Below are 20,870 nucleotides of genomic sequence, written 5' to 3' on the forward strand. Positions count from 1 at the left end.
ATGGTGGATCGATTTTGACATGGCATTGTAAATGTGAATTGACATTAAATATATAACACTGTAGTCTTGTTAACATGCAAACTTTTAACATTTTTATAAAGGTCCTTGAGGGAAACTAAAAATAATTACCAATGCGAATAGTAGCTTTTCCTTTCAAACCATGTCCTAGAGTTATAGTTTTCCTTTTCAAGTTTTGTTTAGCAGGTTCTCTCGAGGATGCAAGAGTCAGCCATTTGTACTGCAGATTTCAAACAGTAAGACAAAGATAATATTAATGATTAAATTAACATGCAAGTTACTGGCATAGTTTCATTGTATACTACTGAAACATATTCTATTATTCACAAAAAACTGTACAAAATTATTATTTGAACATTACGTCTTATTCATTCACAATCTGGGCTCCGTCCTGGCTTGTGGTGCTGTCTGAGTGAAGATCATGCATTCTCCCTTTAACAGACGTGTTTCCCGAGTGCTCCAGAATTCCCCCCCAACATTCCAAAGGCAAGTTGAAACCTACGTACATTTGACTGTAGCGTAGTGGCTGTAGAATCTGGAGAGGAATTTCAGCCATGAAAACTCTCATCTTCTTACACTTCCCTACCTTTGCAAATTCTCCAACCCTGCAACTCTGCCCCTCTGACGGACCTACTCTCATTTGCCTTTTCATTGCTTAACCATTTGTGGTTATGCAGACATATTGCCTAAATCAAGAAATTACCCCCTCCTCCCATTCATAACACAGTCTTCCTTTAATAGTCAACTCAACTTTTGTACCAAGCTTCTGACAACCTCTCAGACATTTGTTACATTTGATTTTTTAAATTTGTTTTCAAAAATCATCTTGGGATAGATATGAAATAAGTTCCATATGAGTTTAAAAATTCTATCTCAGATTACACCAACAAAAAATACCTTTACTCATGCTTATTAGATCTCTCCATAACTTGGGAAAAAGGCAGCTCAGACTTTTCATTGTAGAATATTGTCATTTTCCTGTTCTGACAATTAACCTTGTGCAGTTTTCCACAAGCACAACAAAGGAACTAAAGTTAAGAAATAGTGGAAGTAAATTTCATACAAATGTTCTTACTATTCAATGTATAAATGTGACTAAAATATAGTGCAAACTTCAACACTGAAAGCCAACAAAAACAAAATATAGCACCTTTAATGCAGCAAAACATCCTAAGAACTTTCATAGCAGATTTCATTATAAACTGACACCCAGCCATATATTGAGTAGAACTTTTATGGTGTTGGTTTTAAAGGGCATCTTAAATGACACTACAGAAACAAAAGCTTTGAAAAAAAAATTTGAGCTTGAAGTATTGGAAGCTTAAAGCAATGGTGAACTATTTGAACCTGGAAAGGTCACGAGAACAGAATTGGATGAGAAAATAACACACAGTACAACTCCCATTATCCAAAATCCTAATTTATCCAATTTAAAAATTTTTTTCGGATAAATGAGGATATCCAAAACAAAACAGAAATCCTCATTTATTGGGGGGGAGGGGGAGGGTCGTGGCCATGTGAAGGACTTAGACGTGTTTTGATTGAGCTCTCCATGAAGAGTATAAAAAAGACAGTTAAAATGAAGAATTTTTTCACCAAGAAATGGACAAAGCAAGTACCAAGAGACCAGGCAGCAGAAAACAAAAGCAGAGGAAGTTTCTACTCAGCCAGGAACATCAAGTGAAGACTGAAAGGGAGCGACGTACCCTGCCAGAGCCAGGGAATCGGGATAAGAACTAAATATTATCCTGCAGAAAATAGAAAATTTGAGCATTTGGTGGCTCGCCCACGCAACAGGCGAACCAACTCATGGAGTCGCAGGAAAGTATGCGGCAGATCTGACTGTGAGAGCTCCTGGAGTGGGACAAGCCCACAGCCTGGTGGCTGACATCATAAAAGTCCCAGGATTTGCAAGTGTCACTGGGTTCCGAGGGTTTAAATGCGTGCGAGAGTTCTATTAAAGTCAGTTGTTTTAACTCACTTTCGACTCTGCATGGTTCTTTCGTTTGGTGCATACCTAGTGCACCTACATTGGTGACCCCGACAGTCTAAATGGCATTTGGACCCAGCGATGACCGACCCAAGCACACAGAATGCAGTTTCATTGAAACTGCCAACTTTCTGGTCCTTGCAGCCGCAGGTCTGGTTTGAACAGGCTGAAGCCCAATTCCAGGACAGGCAAATCATCTCGGACACCACAAAGTATTACTATGTGGTCAGTTCATTTAAGCAGGAAACAGCTGCCACATCATCAACTTCTTACTCCAGCCACCAGTTGTGAACAGAGATGACACAATCAAGGCACTCATGATCCATACTTTTGGCCTCTTCCGCCATGAGCGGGCAACGCGGTTGCTCCACATGGATGGCCTAGGCGACTGCACGCCATCAACCTTAATGAATGAGATGCTGGCACAAAAACACACCCATAAGCCATGTTTACAGTTTGAACAAGTCTTTCTTGAGCAGATGCCAGAAGATATCTGCCTCCTCATCACTGACGACAATTTCAGTGACCCATGCAAAGTCGTGGCCTGCACAGATATCCTAGGGCACACCAAACAGCATGGCAGGGCCTCCATCGACCAAGTTGCTGCATCACACCCTAAGGCACGGGCCTTCCCCAAGCCACCAACAAAGCCAGTGACGGTGACGCCTGCAGCAGGGAGAAACCCCAGTTTGGACTGTTTGTGTTTTTACCATCAAAAATGGGGTTCAGGAGCCCACTGTTCTTTTCCAAAAAACGCTGGGGTCAGCCATCGCTAATGGCTACATTGGCTGGTCACCGTGATAGCCTTCTTTATTTATGGGACTGACACTCTGGGCGAACGTTCCTCGTAGACACAGAGGCAGAGGCTAGTATCTTGCTCCCCTCGAGCCATGACACCCGCGCCAGGAAATCAGGACCGGTGCTCACCACAGCCAACACCAGTATTCGAGGGGGCATGGCATGAAGGCATAGGCGAGAGATGCAAGTGGATATCTCTCCAGACAGATTAAAGAAAAGCCCATTTTGAAATAACCTTCTAACAGTATAAAAGTTTTAAGAAGGTATTATAAGCAGAAGCAGGAATAATTATGAAGAAAACGAGCTCAAATGATGAAGAAACCGATTTTAAAGCAATTGGTAAGCCTGGAAAAAAGTGAGGCCTACCTCAGAGCTAGATCCAGGGCATTCAAGTAATGTTCCCCCAGTGACGCTGGCACCAGTGCCATGGAGGTCTTGGCACCGACATCAAGTGACGCTCTTCCACTGAAGCTGAAGAAGTAGCGCACGCGCACTATACCAAGTATTTTTCTTCCCGCGGGGGCGGTGGGGAGGGGGGAAGCTGGTGCTTGCTGACCCAGTGAATCTGGGTCAGTGGAGGATCAACCTAAAACCTGTGGGGGGGGGGGGAGTAAAAGAGTAACTGTGGTGGAGGCTGAAGAATTGGGAGCAGGAGCTGCAGTAATGACTAGAGTTGAAAGCTCAGAGGAAGAACTGGAATTTAGTGAGGAAGAAGAGGTTGAAGAAGAAGGGTCTGCAGCTCATGGTAGGCCTACAGCTAAATGTAAAGATTATTTTGAACAACAATTTCAAGCAAGGGCAACAGATTTCTTTGGGTTTTAAATCTGTGAATAACAAGCTTTCTAATGTTATGGAAGAAATAGCAACTGTTAAAGCTGATATAGTAAAATGTGCTAAAGTAGCAGATAGAGTACAAGAGAAAGTTAAGAAGATGGAAGATGGAGAATTGTGTTTGTGATATAGATCAATGTCAACAGAAGTTAAATACTTTTGATGATTCTTTCACTAGATGGAGAATAGAGAAAAATTATTTATTGAAGAAAATTGATTCTTTGGAGAATCAGAGCCAGAGGAATAATGTGAAGATAGTGGGACCTCTGGAAAATTTTGAAGGCTCTGATCCAGTAAAGTTCTTTCAAAAATGGAATCCAGAGATTTTAGGATCAGACATGTTTCCAGACAGGTTGGAATTGGATAGGGCCCATAGAGTGATTAGAAGGAAACCACTGCCTGTTCAACCACCTCGGTCTGTTTTGGTGAGGTGTTTACGCTATCAAGACAGAGAACTGATATTAAGATTGGTGGTTCAAAATGCACGACAACATGGCAGCCCGTTGATGGTTCATAATAGAAGTGTTTTTTTTATGCGGAGCTTAGTCAAAATATTATTAAAAGACGTAAAGAATTTAATTCAGCTAAAGCAGTCCTCTGGCAGAAAGGTTATAAATTTGCTTTCAGATTCCCTGCAGTTTTAAAGGTCTTTTATGGGAAATATGAATCTCAATTTTTTTGATGACGATGGAGATACATTGATCTTTGCCAATTTTTTATCTGATCTTAAAAAGGGTCAGTCATTGTCTTCTTATATGCAAAAATCAAATGGAGTCTCTAGAGAGAATAATGGGATGCAGAAGGTGAAAAAGAAGCACAGAAAGACCAGAATGAGACGGAAAAAAAGGAATGTACTGACTCTGAAGAGATATCTATTGATGAGGAGCAAGTGAATAAAGAATTAGAAGAAGTTTATCATATTGAACTTTTTGCTGTTTCTGTTTGGAAGAGATGCAAAATCTCATTGTATCTCAAACCGAAACAGTTGGTCACTTAGTGGTTCAGGCTGCATCCATGTCGTAGAGGGGGGTAGTACACTAAGTACTTTGTAGGGTTGGGAGGGAGGGTTTTTTCAGTTTTGGTAATTTTTCTTTCTTTCGTTCCTTTTCTTTTTACTTTGTTGAGGAGATGTGGATTAATTTGAGTATGATCTATGTGGATGGGGATCCTGCTACACTGGTTAGGATGGCCGTGAGATAAGATGACTTATTTAAAATTTGCTATGTTTAATGTGAATAGGCTCATTAATACGATTAAAAGAGTGTTAATTTATATTAAAAAATTAAAGGTTGATATTGCATTTTGGCATGAGATTAATTTAACTGAAAAAGAAAATCAAAAATTAAAAAGAGATTGGGTGGGTCAAGTGTTTGCTTCTTTCAATTCTAAAGCTAGAGGAGTTGCAATTTTGGTTAATAAAATTAAATTTATCATTTCAGAATCTGTATACAAATCAGTCGGAAATGTTTTGGTAGTAAATTGTAAAATTTATTCAGATTCTTGGACACTTGTGAATATTTATGCACAAAATGTTGATGATGTTTATTCAAGATGTTTTTCTTAATTTGGCACTGTCCTATGATCAAATTATGATGGGGGGTGATTTTAATTGTTGTTTAGATCCTTTAGTGGATAAATCTGGTAAAATGGTATCTAGAACAAAGATGGCTAAAAAATTGATATCTTTAATGAAAGAAGCAAATTTGATTGATTTCTGGAGGAGATTAAACCCAAAAGAGAGGGATTATTCTTTTTATTCGGCTCAATGTAATGCTTATTCTCGAATTGATTTTTTTCTGTTACTGGCTCAGTTATAAGATAATGTGGTATTGGTTGAATACAAGTCTAAAATTTTGTCAGATTCTTCACTTGTTTTATTGACATGCAAAAGCAGAAAAAATGAACTCTATATATCGTTGGAGATTTAATCCTTTATTATTAAAAATTAGGAATTTTGCAAATTTATTACTGAACAAATACAACAGTTTTAGATATAAAGAGTCTGTGGATAGTAAATTTGTATTATAGGATGCATTAAAAGCATATTTAAGAGGCCATATTATTGGTTTTACGTCTAAACTTAAAAAGCAAAATTTAGTTGATACAGATACATTCGAGAAAGAAAGAAATGTTTTGGAAAAATAATTACAAAAAATCCATTTGACAAAGAGAAAAAAGTACAATTAAATTCTAAGAAATTACAAACTTGTAGGTTTGAACATTTATTGCAAAGATCTAAACAAAAATATTATGAATTAGGAAAAAGGGCAAAGTTAAAATAGATAAATAGATATATTTTTAAGTAAATTACAATGACCCTTTTCGAATGAATAGATTAGGGAAGAATTGGAGAAACTGATAAATCTTAAGGAAATTCTTTCTTTGGCTTGGCTTCGCGGACGAAGATTCGTCAGCTGCAGGCTCGTTTGTGGCTGACAAGTCCAATGTGGGACAGGCAGACACGGTTGCAAGGGAAAATTGGTTGGTTGGGGTTGGGTGTTGGGTTTTTCCTCCTTTGTCTTTTGTCAGTGAGGTGGGCTCTGCGGTCTTCTTCAAAGGAGGTTGCTGCCCGCCGAACTGTGAGGCGCCAAGATGCACGGTTTGAGGCGATATCAGCCCACTGGCGGTGGTCAATGTGGCAGGCACCAAGAGATTTCTTTAGGCAGTCCTTGTACCTCTTCTTTGGTGCACCTCTGTCTCGGTGGCCAGTGGAGAGCTCGCCATATAACATGATCTTGGGAAGGCAATGGTCCTCCATTCTGGAGACGTGACCCACCCAGCGCAGTTGGATCTTCAGCAGCATTGGCCTCTGCCATCTCGAGTACTTCGATGTTGGTGATGAAGTCGCTCCAATGAATGTTGAGGATGGAGCGGAGACAACGCTGGTGGAAGCGTTCTAGGAGCCGTAGGTGATGCCGGTAGAGGACCCATTATTCGGAGCCGAACAGGAGTGTGGGTATGACAAAGGCTCTGTATACGCTAATCTTTGTGAGGGTTTTCAGTTGGTTGTTTATCCAGACTATTTTGTGTAGTCTTCCAAAGGCGCTATTTGCTTTGGCGAGTCTGTTGTCTATCTCGTTGTCGATCCTTGCATCCGATGAAATGGTGCTGCCGAGATAGGTAAACTGGTTGACCGTTTTGAGTTTTGTGTGCCCGATGGAGATGTGGGGGGGCTGGTAGTCATGGTGGGGAGCTGGCTGATGGAGGACGTCAGTTTTCTTCAGGCTGACTTCCAGGCCAAACATTTTGGCAGTTTCCGCAAAACAGGACGTCAAGCGCTGAAGAGCTGGCTCTGAATGGGCAACTAAAGCAGCATCGTCTGCAAAGAGTAGTTCACGGACAAGTTGCTATTGTGTCTTGGTGTGAGCTTGCAGGCGCCTCAGATTGAAGAGACTACCATCCGTGCGGTACCGGATGTAAACAGCGTCTTCATTGTTGAGGTCTTTCATGGCTTGTTTCAGCATCATGCTGAAGAAGATTGAAAAGAGGGTTGGTGCGAGAACGCAGCCTTGCTTCACGCCATTGTTAATGGAGAAGGGTTCAGAGAGGTCATTGCTGTATCTGACCCGTCCTTGTTGGTTTTCGTGCAGTTGGATAAACATGTTGAGGAACATTGGGGGGCATCCGAGGCACTCTAGTATTTGCCAAAGCCCTTTCCTGCTCTTGGCCACGGCACACGAACCATGGGTGTAAAGGGTGGGGCCAGTACTGCGCACACTGCACTCCACCTAAAAGCTCCTAAGGAAATTACGGCAGCTCTTAAATCAATGCCGAATAGTAAATCTCCAGGAGAGAAGAGTTTACCACAGAATTTTACAAAGAATTTCAGAAGTTATTGTTTCCTCTGTTTATTGAAGTTTTAGAATAAGCTAGAGAAACACATTTTTTTACCAGACTCTTTTTCACAAGCTATTATAACAGTAATTCTTAAAAAAGATAGGGATCCTTTGAATCCAGAGTCATATAGACCAATTTCATTTTTAAAAAATATTTTATTTATTAAAACCATGATACATATATTCAAAAATCATATACAATCATTGATAAAGCTTAGAAAAAACCATACATGGTATATTATACAGACTAACCTGCTACAAGCCCCCACCCACCCCCCTAACCAACCCACCCACCACTAACCTATCCTCCAAAGAAAAAGAAAGGAGGAGATTAACCACAATAACAACTTTCAATAAAAGATTATCATGGATTAGAGAAACACCACCAGTGCGTGGCTGGGGAATTCAGAAATTCAAACCCACATAATCCAAATAAGGGCTCCAAATTTTACAATAAAAAAGATATCATCACGTAAATTATATGTTATTTTCTCCAAAAGAATACAAGACCATATGCCATCTCTGTATAGTCAAATCAGTCTCATTTTTCCAAGTAATTGCTGTACATTTTCTAGCTACAGCTAATGTAATTTGAATTCTAATCTTAGATCTAAACTCAACCTCTTAATATTACCCCAAAAAATACTAAATTATCTAATGAAACTTTTACTTTCAAAATAACTTCTAAAAATTCCTTGCCTATTCCAATAAGGTTTTACTGTTTCACATAAGCAAGTAGAATGTAAAAAAAGAACCTACTTCCTTCTGACATCTAAAACATAAATCTGAAGAAATTAAATTATATCTCCTTATTTTTTCCTGAATTAAATATAATTGATGAATAAAATTATAATGAACTAACCGATACCTAACATTTATAATTTTAGGCATACTATTCTTACATAAATTCATCAAATCATCTTGATGAATAAATATTCCTAAATCCTTTTCCCATTTCAACCTATATTTATGCATATTCAACTTTGGCATTTTATTCCATAATAAAGAATGCATCTCAGATATAAATCCCTTCTTATCATCCTCTCTAAGTAAAATTTCAAACTTAGATCACCTAGGTAACCGTAAAGGATGTCCAAAATTATCCAATAATAAAGCTTTAATTTGACAATAAGAAAAAAATGGGTATATGAAGGAATATCACATTTCTCTTACATTCTTTGAAAAGAAATAAAATAACCTGCTTCATAATAATCTTGTACAAATTTAATACCTTTTTGATCAACCAATTTCATTATTGAATGCTGATTATAGATTAGCTCAATTTTTACGGACGTTGATTCATATTGATTAAGCAGGTTTTATTAAAGGTCGTTATTCTGCAGATAATATAACTAAATTAATTAGTTTAATTAATGTTTCACAGGAGAAATCCAACTTACCAATAGTCTTATCATTAGATGCTGAAAAAGCATTTGATAGGGCTGAATGGAGTTTTTTTTATTTAAAGTGTTGGAAAAGTTTTGATTTGGACCAATGTTTATAAATTGGATTAAGGCAATATATAAACATCCAAAGGCTAGTGTTGTGACATATGGACTTTTATCTGAGTCCTTTAAATTAGAAAGATCAACTAGACAAGGTTGTCCTTTGTCACCTGCATTATTTGCATTGGTGATAGAACATATAGGGTTAATAAGGCAAGGTAGTGATATAAAAGACATTAAAACAGGATTGGATGAATTTAAAATTAGTTTATTTGATGATTATTTAATGGAACCACAAGAGTCGCTGAAAGTTTTACAGGAAAAGTTGAAGAATTATCGCGATATAAAGTTAATTGGAAGAAAAGTGAACTAATGCCACTGTCTGAAGCTGATAATTCTACTTGTAAAGATGTAGTATGGTTTAAATGGACAGATCAAATTAAATATTTAGCTATTCAAATAGAAATACAAATCATTTGTATGTTTTAAATTATTTACCATTATTTTCTAAAATTAAAGATGAATTAGTTAGATGGAAAGACTTACAGATAACTTTAATAGGGAGAGTGAATTGTATTAAAATGTATGTGTTTCCAATACTTCAATATATTTTTCAATCTATTCCATGTAAAATCCCTAAAAAAATTTTTAAAGATTTGAATACGGTAGTTAGGAAGTTTTTAAATGGAAGGGTGAAATGACAAGAGTACCATTCAAAAATTAACATGGAAATATGAATTAGGAGTTTACAACTGCCAAATTTTCAAATTTATTATAAAGCTGCTCAGTTAAAACTCATTAATAGAATGTTTGATTCTGATAGTTTCTTGATTTGGGCAAACAGAATTAAATAGAATTAATGAAAATAGAAGGGATCAATTTGTTTATAAATGGAATACTAAATTGCTATGCCCATATAACTTGTCAATATTATCTTATTTGATAGAAATATGGAATAATGTAAATAAAGAAATTGGTACCCAAAGTAAATTATCTAGATATACTCCTCTATATCAGAATAAACTTTTTCCTTTTTTGGTTAATAATCACCTTCTTAAAATTTGGGATCAGAAAGATATTAAGATAGTAAATAATTGTTATGAATTAAATCAATATCTTTCATTTTTTTTAAATGAAAGAAAGATATCAAATACCAACTCATTCACTTTTTTGTTATTATGAAATTAAATCGTTGTTTTCTGATTCTTATGGGAAACATGTGGAACTTCAAAAGGAGTCAAAATTTGAAATGATAATTTGGGAAGGTGAAAAGAAAGGATTTATATCTGAAATGTATAAATTATTGCAACAGAAAATGTCTAAAATAAATATACAAAAGACAAGATTAAAATGGGAAAAGGATTTAGGAGTTGAATTTAATATAGGTCATTAGAAAACTATTTGTAAAGATAGCATGACAAAGATTATTAATGTTCAAAAGAGACTTGTACATTATAATTTTATACATCAAATATATTTAACCCTGGAACATTCAACAGTAGCTAGAAGGTAGATGCCAGAGAGTCATGTAGGATGTCTGTCAGGATGGATGCCAGTGACGAGTGGTGTGCCTCAGGGATTGGTGTTGGGTCCCTTGTTTGTCATTTAAATTAATGATTTGGATGATGGAGTAGTAAATTGGGGTATTAAATATGCGGACGATACAAAAATAGGAGGAGTTGTGGATAGTTCAGGTACTGCAGAAGAATTTGGACTGCTTGGAAGAGTGGGCTGAAAGATGGCAGATGGAGTTTAATAGCGATAAATGTGAAGTGCTTCATTTTGGGAAGAATAATCAAAACAGGACATATGCGGTGAAGGGGAGGGCATTGAGGAATGCAGAGGAACAGAGAGATCTTGGAATAACGATCCATCATTCTTTGAAAGTGGATTCTCATGTAGATAGGGTGGTGAAGAAGGCTTTTGGTATGCTGGTCTTTATAAATCAAAGCAAGAATATTGGAGCTGAGAGGCGATGATGAGACTGTTCAAGGCATTGATGAGACCAAATTTGGAATACTGTGTGCAGTTCTGGTCCCCAAATTATAGGAAGGATATCAAGGAAGAGAGAGTGCAGAGAAGATTTATTAAAATGTTGCCTGGATTGCAGTATCTAGAATACAAAGAAAGATTGAGTTGACTGGGTCTTTATTTATTGGAGTGTAAAAGGCTGAGGGGGGGATTTGGTAGAGGTATTTAAAATTATGAGGGGGATAGATAGAGTAGATGTGAATAGGCTCTTCCCCTTGAGTGTAGGTGAGATTGAAATGAGGGGTCATAAGTGAAGGGTTAGGGGGCAAATGTTTAGAAGTAGCATAAGAGGGAGCTTCTTCACTCAGAGAATGGTGGCTGAGTGGAATTACTTTCCGAAAAGGTGGTTGCAGCAGAATCAATTGTGTCATTTAAGAGAAGGTAGGATGAGTGTGTGGATGCGAGGGCATTGGAGGGTTATGGGCAGGGAGCAGGTAGGTAGGACTATAGAAGATCACTTAAATCAGTGCAGACGAGAAGGGCCAAGATGGTCTGTTTCTGTACTGTAATTGTTATATGGTTATATGGTTCTTCAGATTGATGTTTTAGATGCAAGAAGCATAAGGGGACCTTTTTATATGAAAAAGTTAAACCATTTTGATCTTGGGTTAAGGAATTTTTGTTAGATATTTTGAAAATTAAGTTTTCTTTGGATCCAAAAGTTTTCTTAATTGGAGATATAAGTACAATTTGTTTGAAAAATGGTTTAGACAAATTTCAAATAGCTTTTTTAAGATTGGCTTTAGCAGGAGCAAGGAAGTGTATTGCAATTTTGTGGAAAGAACAGATAAAACTTAATTTACAGAGATGACATTCAGAATTAAGATCCTGTATTCCTTTAGAAAAAATAATGTATAATTTGAGAGATAAATACTCTACTTTTAGGAAGGTTTGCAGCCTTTATATGGAGTATTTACATTTGAAATTTTAAAAAATTGAACCTAGTTGTGGCAGGGTCTCCCCATCACATGGTTTGGTTTTTGTTGTTTTCGGTTATTTTTCCTCTTCTTCTCATTTTCTTTCTTTTAGGGGTTAATAAGGTTATAGATAAGGGTTGTAATGTTGGGAGGGGTTTAATGTTAGTATTAGGGGATAGGGGTAGATTTAGAGGGGTTTTTATATATGAACCACATTTGTTTTGAAGGCATATTTTGTATTAATTGTATTATGTGTGTAAACATGGTTTAAATTTTAAATAAAATATTCAAATAAAAACAACACCAGTATTCACACATACGGGACACGAACAATCCCACTACAGTTCAGTTCTAGCCGTTTCACCTGGTCGTTAATGCTGGCAGCAGTGTTGCAGCATTTATTGGGTGAAAATTTCCCCTGAGCGCACTGCCTCCTAGTGGACCTCAAGGGAAACCACTTAGTGAATCCCAAGACCTTCCAGACCTTCTCATTCAGCAAAGACAAGTTATTGGCCCCACTCCTGGACGCTGTGACTTTGCCAAACAACAAATTTGCCAGAATACTAGCAGAGTTTTGACCATTATTATGCCACAATTCTCCACATGGTGTACAGCACCACATTCCCTCTCAAGGATCACTGTGACACACACAGGCACACAGGCTTCCGCTTGACAAACTCCAGCTCGACAAGGAGGAGTTCAGAAAAATGGAGGAAATAGGGATTGTCCGGCACTCCGACAGCCTGTGGGCATCTCCGCTGCACATGGTGCCCAACTCAGCTGGAGGATGGAGGCCATGCAGCAACTGCAGAAGGCTCAACAATGCGACCATGGCTGACCACTACCCAGCACTCCACATTCTCTAGCCAATTTGCATGGTTCTCACATCTTCTCCAAGGTCAAACTGGTCCACAGGTATCACTAGATTTTGGTCCGCCTCAGCAATGTCTCTAAAACATGTTCGTGTGCCATATGTTCTCATCACCTCATTCGGCCTTGTCGAGATCCTGTGGATGCCTTTCAGACTAAAAACTCACCATAGATGTTTCAGCAGCTCATGGACTCAGTGGGGCGTTGCTTGGATTTCGTCTTCATCAACTAAGATAATATCCTGATCGTCAGCCACTCACACCAAGAGCATTTGATGCCACCTGAGTGAATACAGCCTGGCCATCAACCTCGCGAAGTGGCGGTTCGGGCTGTTGGCCACTGATTTCCTTGGGCACTGCATAGACCGGTTCCTCTGCTGATGAAAGACGAGGCCATACGCCAGTTTGCCAGCCCCAATACAGTCAAGAGCCTACAGGATTTCATGGGTATGATCAACTTTTACCACCGATTCCAACCATCAACGGCCCGAATCTCATGACCCCTATTCGGCCTGATGTCCAGCAAGGCCAAGGCAATCACCTAGGACACAGAGTCAGTAGCAGCTTTTGAGTAGGCCACGGACGTCCTTGCCAACGCCACCCTCCAGGTACACCCACGGGTGCCCACAGCCCTCACGGTTGACTCTTCCAACTCAGCAGTTGGCGGCGTGCTGAACAACTAATTGAGGATCAGTGGAAATCACTCGCATTCTTCAGCCGGCACCTGCAACCCTCGGAGTTGAAATACAATGCCTTCAACAGGGCCCGTACAAGGTGGTGCATCATAACGTAACTACGTACATTCTCAATGTGAGTGGCCATGAGGAAATCTTCACCATTGACCACCTCAAGCCAGCACACGTGCCACCCCCATGCCAATGAGGTCCGTCACCCAAACAGACTAAAGGGATGTTGGCTGTAGACTCCACACCTCCTAACACCGGTTCTGAGAGGGGAGGGGCGGGGTGGTTCATGTGGTGGCTCACTTACACAACATGCGACCCGGCTCATGGAGGCATGGGCAAATCTGCAGCAGACCTGTCTGTGAGAGATCCAGGTACGGGACAAGCCCACTACCTGGCGGCTGATGTCATAAAGGTCCCAGGAGTCACAAATGTCATCAGATTTTGAAGGACTTAAGTGCATGTGAGGGTTTTGTTAGAGTCAGTTGGTTCAACTCACTTTCGACTCTGTGTGGTTCTTTCACTCGCTGTGTGAATAATGCAACTACAAGCAATCAATTTGCAGGTGTCAAAACTGTAATGAAAGACATTTCTGAAAGGGCGACTGAAATTAAATAAATTGAATTAAATAAATTGATGCCGCACAAGAGACTTATCAGTAAGTTACAGCAAAGTGGAGTCCGGGGAAGTATATTGGCCTGGATTGAAAATTGGTTGTCTGACAGGTTGGCAGAGAGTGGTAAGTGGGGTGCCACAGGGGTCGGTGTTAGGCCCACAACTGTTCATCATTTACATTGATGACTTGGAGGAGGGGACAAAATGTGGTGTAGCCAAGTTTGCAGATGACACCAAATTGAGTGGAAGAGCAAATTGTAATGAGGATGTGGAGAGTCTGCAGAGGGATATAAAATAATGGACTGCCCGAGATTAACAATGAAAAAGTGCTATTTTTTTAAGATTTAATCCTACTTTGATTAATCAAAGGAAGGAGTATAACGATGTTATGACAGTATTTAGAGGTGGTTTGGGAGGAATTGTTATAAGCAGGTTGCACACACACATTTTAAAACAGAGTATTTGCAGGACTTTTGCAGAATGCTTTTTGCAGAAAGCAACAAAGTATCGACAGCAGCTTGCCTGGGAGAGCATGTGATCTTTGCAGGCAGAGGAGAACAGTTTTGCTCTCAGAGAGGGAGGGTGTGAAACAGAGAGGAGAGACACAGAAATCAGTTCCAGAAGGACAAAGCTGGCAAACTTTGGAAGGTTGCCTGGTCAACAGAGAAGACTGGCAGTCTGAAAGGATCATCTAGAGAACCCTGAAGGGGGCAAATTTAATCAGCAAGACTGATTGAGAAGAAATCAGTTGCAGATGTCCTGGAAAAGGAATCTCTCTCTGAAAACCAGCAAGAACCCCCTGAGTGGTAACCATTTGCCTGTTAAGCACCAAAGACTGGTGAACTTCTTTTTTTTAATTTTTCACACTATGAACCTTACTGACCAAAATACAGACTTTTTTCTCTTGAATATATAGTCATTTTCTCCCCTTTTTCCCCCCTCCCTTCCCTCCCTCCCTCACCCCCCCTTCCCATTTATTCAAAGTTCAACCTATATTAAACCCGTTAAACAATGTCGTCACTTAATAAAAATAAACAAGAAATTTTTGTCTTTTACTTTTATATATTGAGTCAGTTCATTTCGTTGTCTTCTCTTTCTGTCATTTTAGGTGGTGGAGGTCCACGGTAGGATTTCTCTATTGTGTTTCATGTATGGTTCCCATATTTGTTCGAATATTGTGATGTTATTTCTTAAATTATATGTTATTTTTTCTAATGGAATACATTTATTTATTTCTATGTATCATTGTTGTATTCTCAAGTTGTCTTCTGATTTCCAGGTTGACATAATACATTTTTTTGCTACAGCTAGGGCGATCATAATAAATCTTTTCTGTGCTCCATCCAAATTCTTTATTTATTACTTAGAAGGAAGATCTCTGGGTTTTTTGGTATATTGCTTTTTGTGATTTTATTTAATATCTGGTTCAGATCTTCCCAAACTTTTTTCACTTTCTCGCATGCCCAAATTGCATGTATTGTTGTTCCCATATCCTTTTTACAGCAAAAACATCTGTCTGATACTGTTGGGTCCCATTTATTTAACTTTTGGGGTGTGATGTATAGCCTGTGTAACCAATTATATTGTATCATGCGTAACTTCGTGTTTAGGAGCATAGCTTTTCCCATGTTTCATTCTTTATGTTTAGATCTTGTTCCCATTTTTGTTTAGGTTTACAGTTTGTTTCCTCGTTCTCCTTTTCTTGCAGTTTGATGTACATGTTTGTTATAAATTTTTAAATTATCATTGTGTCTGTAATCACATATTCAAAATTGCTTCCTTCTGGTAACCTCAGACTGTTTTCCAATTTGTCCTTCAAGTTGGTTTTCAGTTGGTGGTATGCAAACATTGTATAGTGGGTTATATTATATTTGTCCTTCATTTGTTCAAAAGATAATAATTTATTTCCCAAAAAACAATTTTCTATTCTTTTGATCCCTTTTCTCTCCCATTCATTTAATAATTTCTTCTCATTTTCTGTCTCGGGAGGCATCTGCATGGCTGTTGAGTGCTCCTGGTTTATGTTTTATATCATAGTTATACACCGCCATCTTTGAATTCTGGTGGCAGCTAATACCTTTGTGTGGCCCCAGGATTAAACTAATTGGTTTGTGTCTGTGATCAGGGTGAATTTTTTTTGGTGGAATTGTTTTACACCAAAATTTATTGTCAATCCTCTTTTTATCGTTGGACATAATTGCATTCACTTGTGATTAATGTTCGCGAAGCACTCGCTACTGGTTGCTCAACTTTTTCTGTGATTTGGGATAGTACCGCTCCTAGTCCCACTGGTGAAACATCTATGGCTAGTGTAACTTATTTACTCGGGTCGTAGTGGGTCAGCATGTTATTTGTTGACTTTAGTATTTTGTTTAGTTGATTTGACTGTGTTTTTAGTTTCTGTGTTCCAATACCATGATTGATATTTCTTGAGTAATTGGTTCAGCGGGCTGTATAGTGTAGGCATATTAGGGATATGTTTCCAGTAGTGATTAACAAGTCCTAGGAAGGACTGTAATTCTGATTTGGTGGTTGGGTACAGGGCCTTGTGAATGGCTCCTGTTCCTGCTGGATTCATTCACACTCCCTTGTTGTTGATTTAAATCCAAAGTATGTTACTGAGGGGCGCATGAAGACGCATTTGTCCTTTCGTAGCCTGTTGTAGTCTGGTTAAAATGTTTACAAGGTTTTGTAAGTGTTCACTGTCGTTTCAGCCCGTGATGATGATATCATCTAGGTAACACCCAACTGAGAGTCCATGTAGTAATTTGTCCATTGTTGCTTGAAAAATCACAGGTGTTGCTGAAACTCCGTAAGGCAGGTGCGTGTACAGGTGAATAGGCCCAGATGGGGATTGTCCCATATTCTCTTGATTTTTTGTCCAATTCTATTTGTTGATATGCTTGGAACAAATCTAGTTTTGTGCATTTTTGCCCTATTTAGTGCTTAGAACAATTCTTCTGCCTTGGGCATTGGGTGTTTGTGTATTTTGAGTGATGGTGACTTTGTAATCGCCACAAATGCAAATCTCACCATTTGTTTTTCGTATGGGTACGATGGGTGCTGTATTGTACTGGTTCTAATATGCCTTCATGTTTTAGTCTGTTTAATTCAGCCTCAATTTTTCCTTTCATAGCAAATGGGACTGTTCTGGCTTTGAAGAATTTTGGTTCTGCATTATCTTTTAATTACAGTTTGGCTTGAACACCTTTGATTTTTCCCAAATTGAAAACCACTGCATGGTTGGTTGAGTTCTGGCTGGGAGGTGTCCTCATGGTTTACATTAAGTATTGAACCGATTTCCAGCCAATCTCGGGGAATGTGTTGTAGCCAGTTTCTTCTGAAAAGTGCTGGTCCCTGGGTATCGACGATGTAGAAAGAGAAGGTGCACCAAAGAAAAGGTACAAGGACTGCCTAAAGAAATCTCTTGGTGCCTGCCACATTGACCACCGCCAGTGGGCTGATAACGCCTCAAACCGTGCATCTTGGCGCCTCACAGTTTGGCGGGCAGCAACCTCCTTTGAAGAAGACCGCAGAGCCCACCTCACTGACAAAAGGCAAAGGAGGAAAAACCCAACACCCAACCCCAACCAACCAATTTTCCCCTGCAACCGCTGCAATCGTGTCTGCCTGTCCTGCATCGGACTTGTCAGCCACAAACGAGCCTGCAGCTGACGTGGACTTTTTACCCCCTCCATAAATCTTCGTCCGCGAAGCCAAGCCAAAGATTTGTATTGTACTTGGACCATACATTTTCCAAACGTTTTGATTCTGTCTCCTGTAACAGATTTCCGTTGTTTTTAAACCAGGAGGCGTGGTAGCAAACGTTCCTTTACATGTAATGGCATTAGGGACATCTTCTTCAGTGGGTGTCTGTTTATTTTGAGCTGTATAAAGATTGCTGTGTTTCCTCCACTTATTCCTCAGATGTATAATATTTCAGGGGCTGAAATTTCAGGAGCTTGTAGGTCAGCCATTGGCCTGTTATCATCTTTGTTGCTAGGTTGCCTCTCTCTGCAATTGTTTTGACTTTAGCTGCCTGTTTATTTGCAGACCACCTATGTTTTAGAAGTGGACATTTAGTTTTGATATGTCCTTCTGTTTTGCAAAGGTTGCATTTAGAATTTTTGAAGAAACAATTTTCTGGTAAGTGGTTGTATTTCCCACAACCGAGGCATCATTGGCGGGAAGACCTCCTGACCAGTAGGTCTGGTTGACCTACATTCAGGTTTTTATCTGACATTTCAGAGCTGCAGGCAGTTCTGTATGCAATCTGTTACGTAACGTCTTGATCTATTCCTAATAATTTTTGCCTTGATTGGCAATTTACCAGCCCTATCACTAATCTGTCTTGCAGTGCCTGATTTAGAAACTGCTCAAAATGGCAGTGCTCCGCCAGTTTGTGCAACTATGCCAGGTATTCACTTACTGTTTCTCCTGGTCCTTTGCTCCTTTCATAGAATCATTGCCTTCCTGTCATAACTGGTGGTCTGGGGCTTAAATAGTTCCTTAGAGCTGTGCGAAATTCACTGAATATCTTTGTCCCTGGATCCTATGGGGACAGCAAGGACTTAAGGAGGTCGAATGCTTTGCTGCCCATTATACTGAGGAAGAGGGCACCTTTGGGGTTTACTGGACCTTTCAGAATATTGTGGACTACGCAGTAGTAGTTAAACCATTCTACGTAGTTATCCCAACTTTCTTCTACTTTGTTGAAATCCCCGAACTTTCCCTCTACCATCTTGGTGTGCTTTCACCTTGATCTTTTGGCGGAAATTTGTTGGAGTTGTTAGGTAGTTGTTTTCTACCTTTTTTCTCACGGTTGGTGTATGGAGTATGTGTAGGGTTCATTTTGTTCCTCATCCCCACTGTTGTGTATACCCTCACACAATTAAGACTTGGAGACGTGATGCTTTCTCATCCTTTACTTCTATTAGACTAACTGGCTACTGACACACAGGATTTTATCTATGGAAGCGTGACATCATGAGTAGATCGAGTAGACAGGGGTGTCCTCTGTCCCCAGTGCTTTTTATCCTAGCAATTGAACCACTGGCAGAGATTAGAAGAAGAGATCCCCAGATATTAAGGGCTTCAAAGTTGGACAGGAAGAACATAAAATGAGCTTATTTGCTGATGATGTGCGATTATAGATGTCTGACCCAGCTGGATCACTGATAAGATTACAAACAATATTAGAAAAATATGGAAGAGTATCAGGTTATAAAATAAATATGGATAGGAGTGAGATAATGCCACTGACAAATCTTGATTATGAAAGATACCAAAAAGATAGTAGATTTAAATAGAAGACAGATGGAATCAAATATTTAGGAATAATGACAGATATTACTTTACAGAACTTATATAAATTTAATTACACTCCTCTTTAGAAAAAAATAGAAAGAATTACAGCAATGAAAAGACTTGCTGAATACTTTAGTAGTAAGAGTGAATTGTATTAAAAGGCTAAAATTATAGTATCTTTTTCAAACACTGCCTAAAAATTTCTTTAAATTATTAAATAATTGTATAAGGCAATTCCTCTGGAATTACAAAGTGTCGAGAATTTCATTGGAAAAGGTAACATGGGACTGAACCGGGAGGACTTAGGAAGTATCATTTATCAGCACAAGCTAGATTTCTTTCATTCTTCTTTGAAGACATGAATTTTATAATCATGATTTTACTTAACTGGGATGCTTTTTAGGCCAGAAAACACATTGATGGAGAACAGGAATTTCATGCAAAATTACAGAAAATGGCTTTTTTCTGTCACTTGTTGGAAAAAGTTGAAGTTTCTGATGGGAGTTGCTCCAATATTTATTAATGAAAGTTTCTACCAGATGTTGTCTCAATAGATATGGCAGAAGAGCATTGCTGACATTCCACAAGAAAGCTGATGCTGTAGTGGCAGCTACACTGCTAATTGAAATAACAAACAACCAGACAGGTTGAGCTCAGTAAGCAGAACTGATTTATTGCAGGCTGCCCGGCTGGCCTTATACTCCCAGCCCGGACCTGGTTGAGAACCGTACTGAGGGCGCAGACGTCACCAGGGCGTCACGTGGGTCCCCAAGCGCAGGCTTCTGAGCCTGGTGCCGAGGTCGAAGGGGAAACCCCCGATGGCGCTATTTTGGCTGGCTGCCCCGCAGCTTGTGTTACAAGCGGGGCTGGTTCACCTGCCTAACAGCCTGCCGCCACAATGCTATGTTTTTGCAGTTGTGAACAAGTGCACCTTTAAATTACAAAGGTAGTGACCACTGAAAAAGGCTAGGCTTAGCATCAGCACAAAAAATATAGTCCTATCTTCAGGACCATTTGCAAAACCAGTTCCTTGTCTGGGATACCATATACTAATGCACAGAAGTCTAGCTTCTAAATGTTTCTCTTATAGTATAATACTGGAATATGATACAGTGAGTAAATGTCTGTCACTGAAAAGACTGGAGCACAGCCAGGTACAAATCTACCTACGTATAGCATTGGAGTTCAGTATAGATGGATACAGATCTACAAAAGATTGCTAATAATTTTCTCATGTAAACCATGTTTTGTTTTACTGTCACCTCTGAGACCTGTACTGCCTATATTTTCAGTCTGTAATCTCAACATTGTTTTCTGATGAAAATTCATTGACCTGAACCATTGGTCCTTCTACATATGCACCTTGTTCACTGAGCATGGCCAGTATCTTCTTTCATTTAAAAAAAAAATTACTCCTCAATCCAAATTTCAGATAGCTACTTTTAAAAGCGGTTATAGACACAAGAGCCTCCCAAAGAATTACCATCAATACCCCAGCATCACTGCCAGATTTTATTTCAGAAACAAGCA

At 39.1% G+C, this 20,870-nt stretch overlaps 1 protein-coding gene across 6 annotated transcripts in view; it reads right to left on the reverse strand.

The window, feature by feature from the left end:
• Window positions 1-20,870, reverse strand: part of cep78 (centrosomal protein 78) — a 111,300-nt gene that overhangs the window by 33,570 nt on the left and 56,860 nt on the right. For all 6 annotated transcript variants that reach the window (XM_069930436.1, XM_069930429.1, XM_069930440.1 and 3 more), the window contains one exon: window positions 130-238. In XM_069930436.1, the coding sequence (XP_069786537.1) occupies window positions 130-238 (109 nt within the window). The remainder of the gene's footprint in view (window positions 1-129; window positions 239-20,870) is intronic.

Source organism: Narcine bancroftii, chromosome 1 (genome assembly GCF_036971445.1).
Source record: "Narcine bancroftii isolate sNarBan1 chromosome 1, sNarBan1.hap1, whole genome shotgun sequence".
NCBI lineage: Eukaryota > Metazoa > Chordata > Chondrichthyes > Torpediniformes > Narcinidae > Narcine > Narcine bancroftii.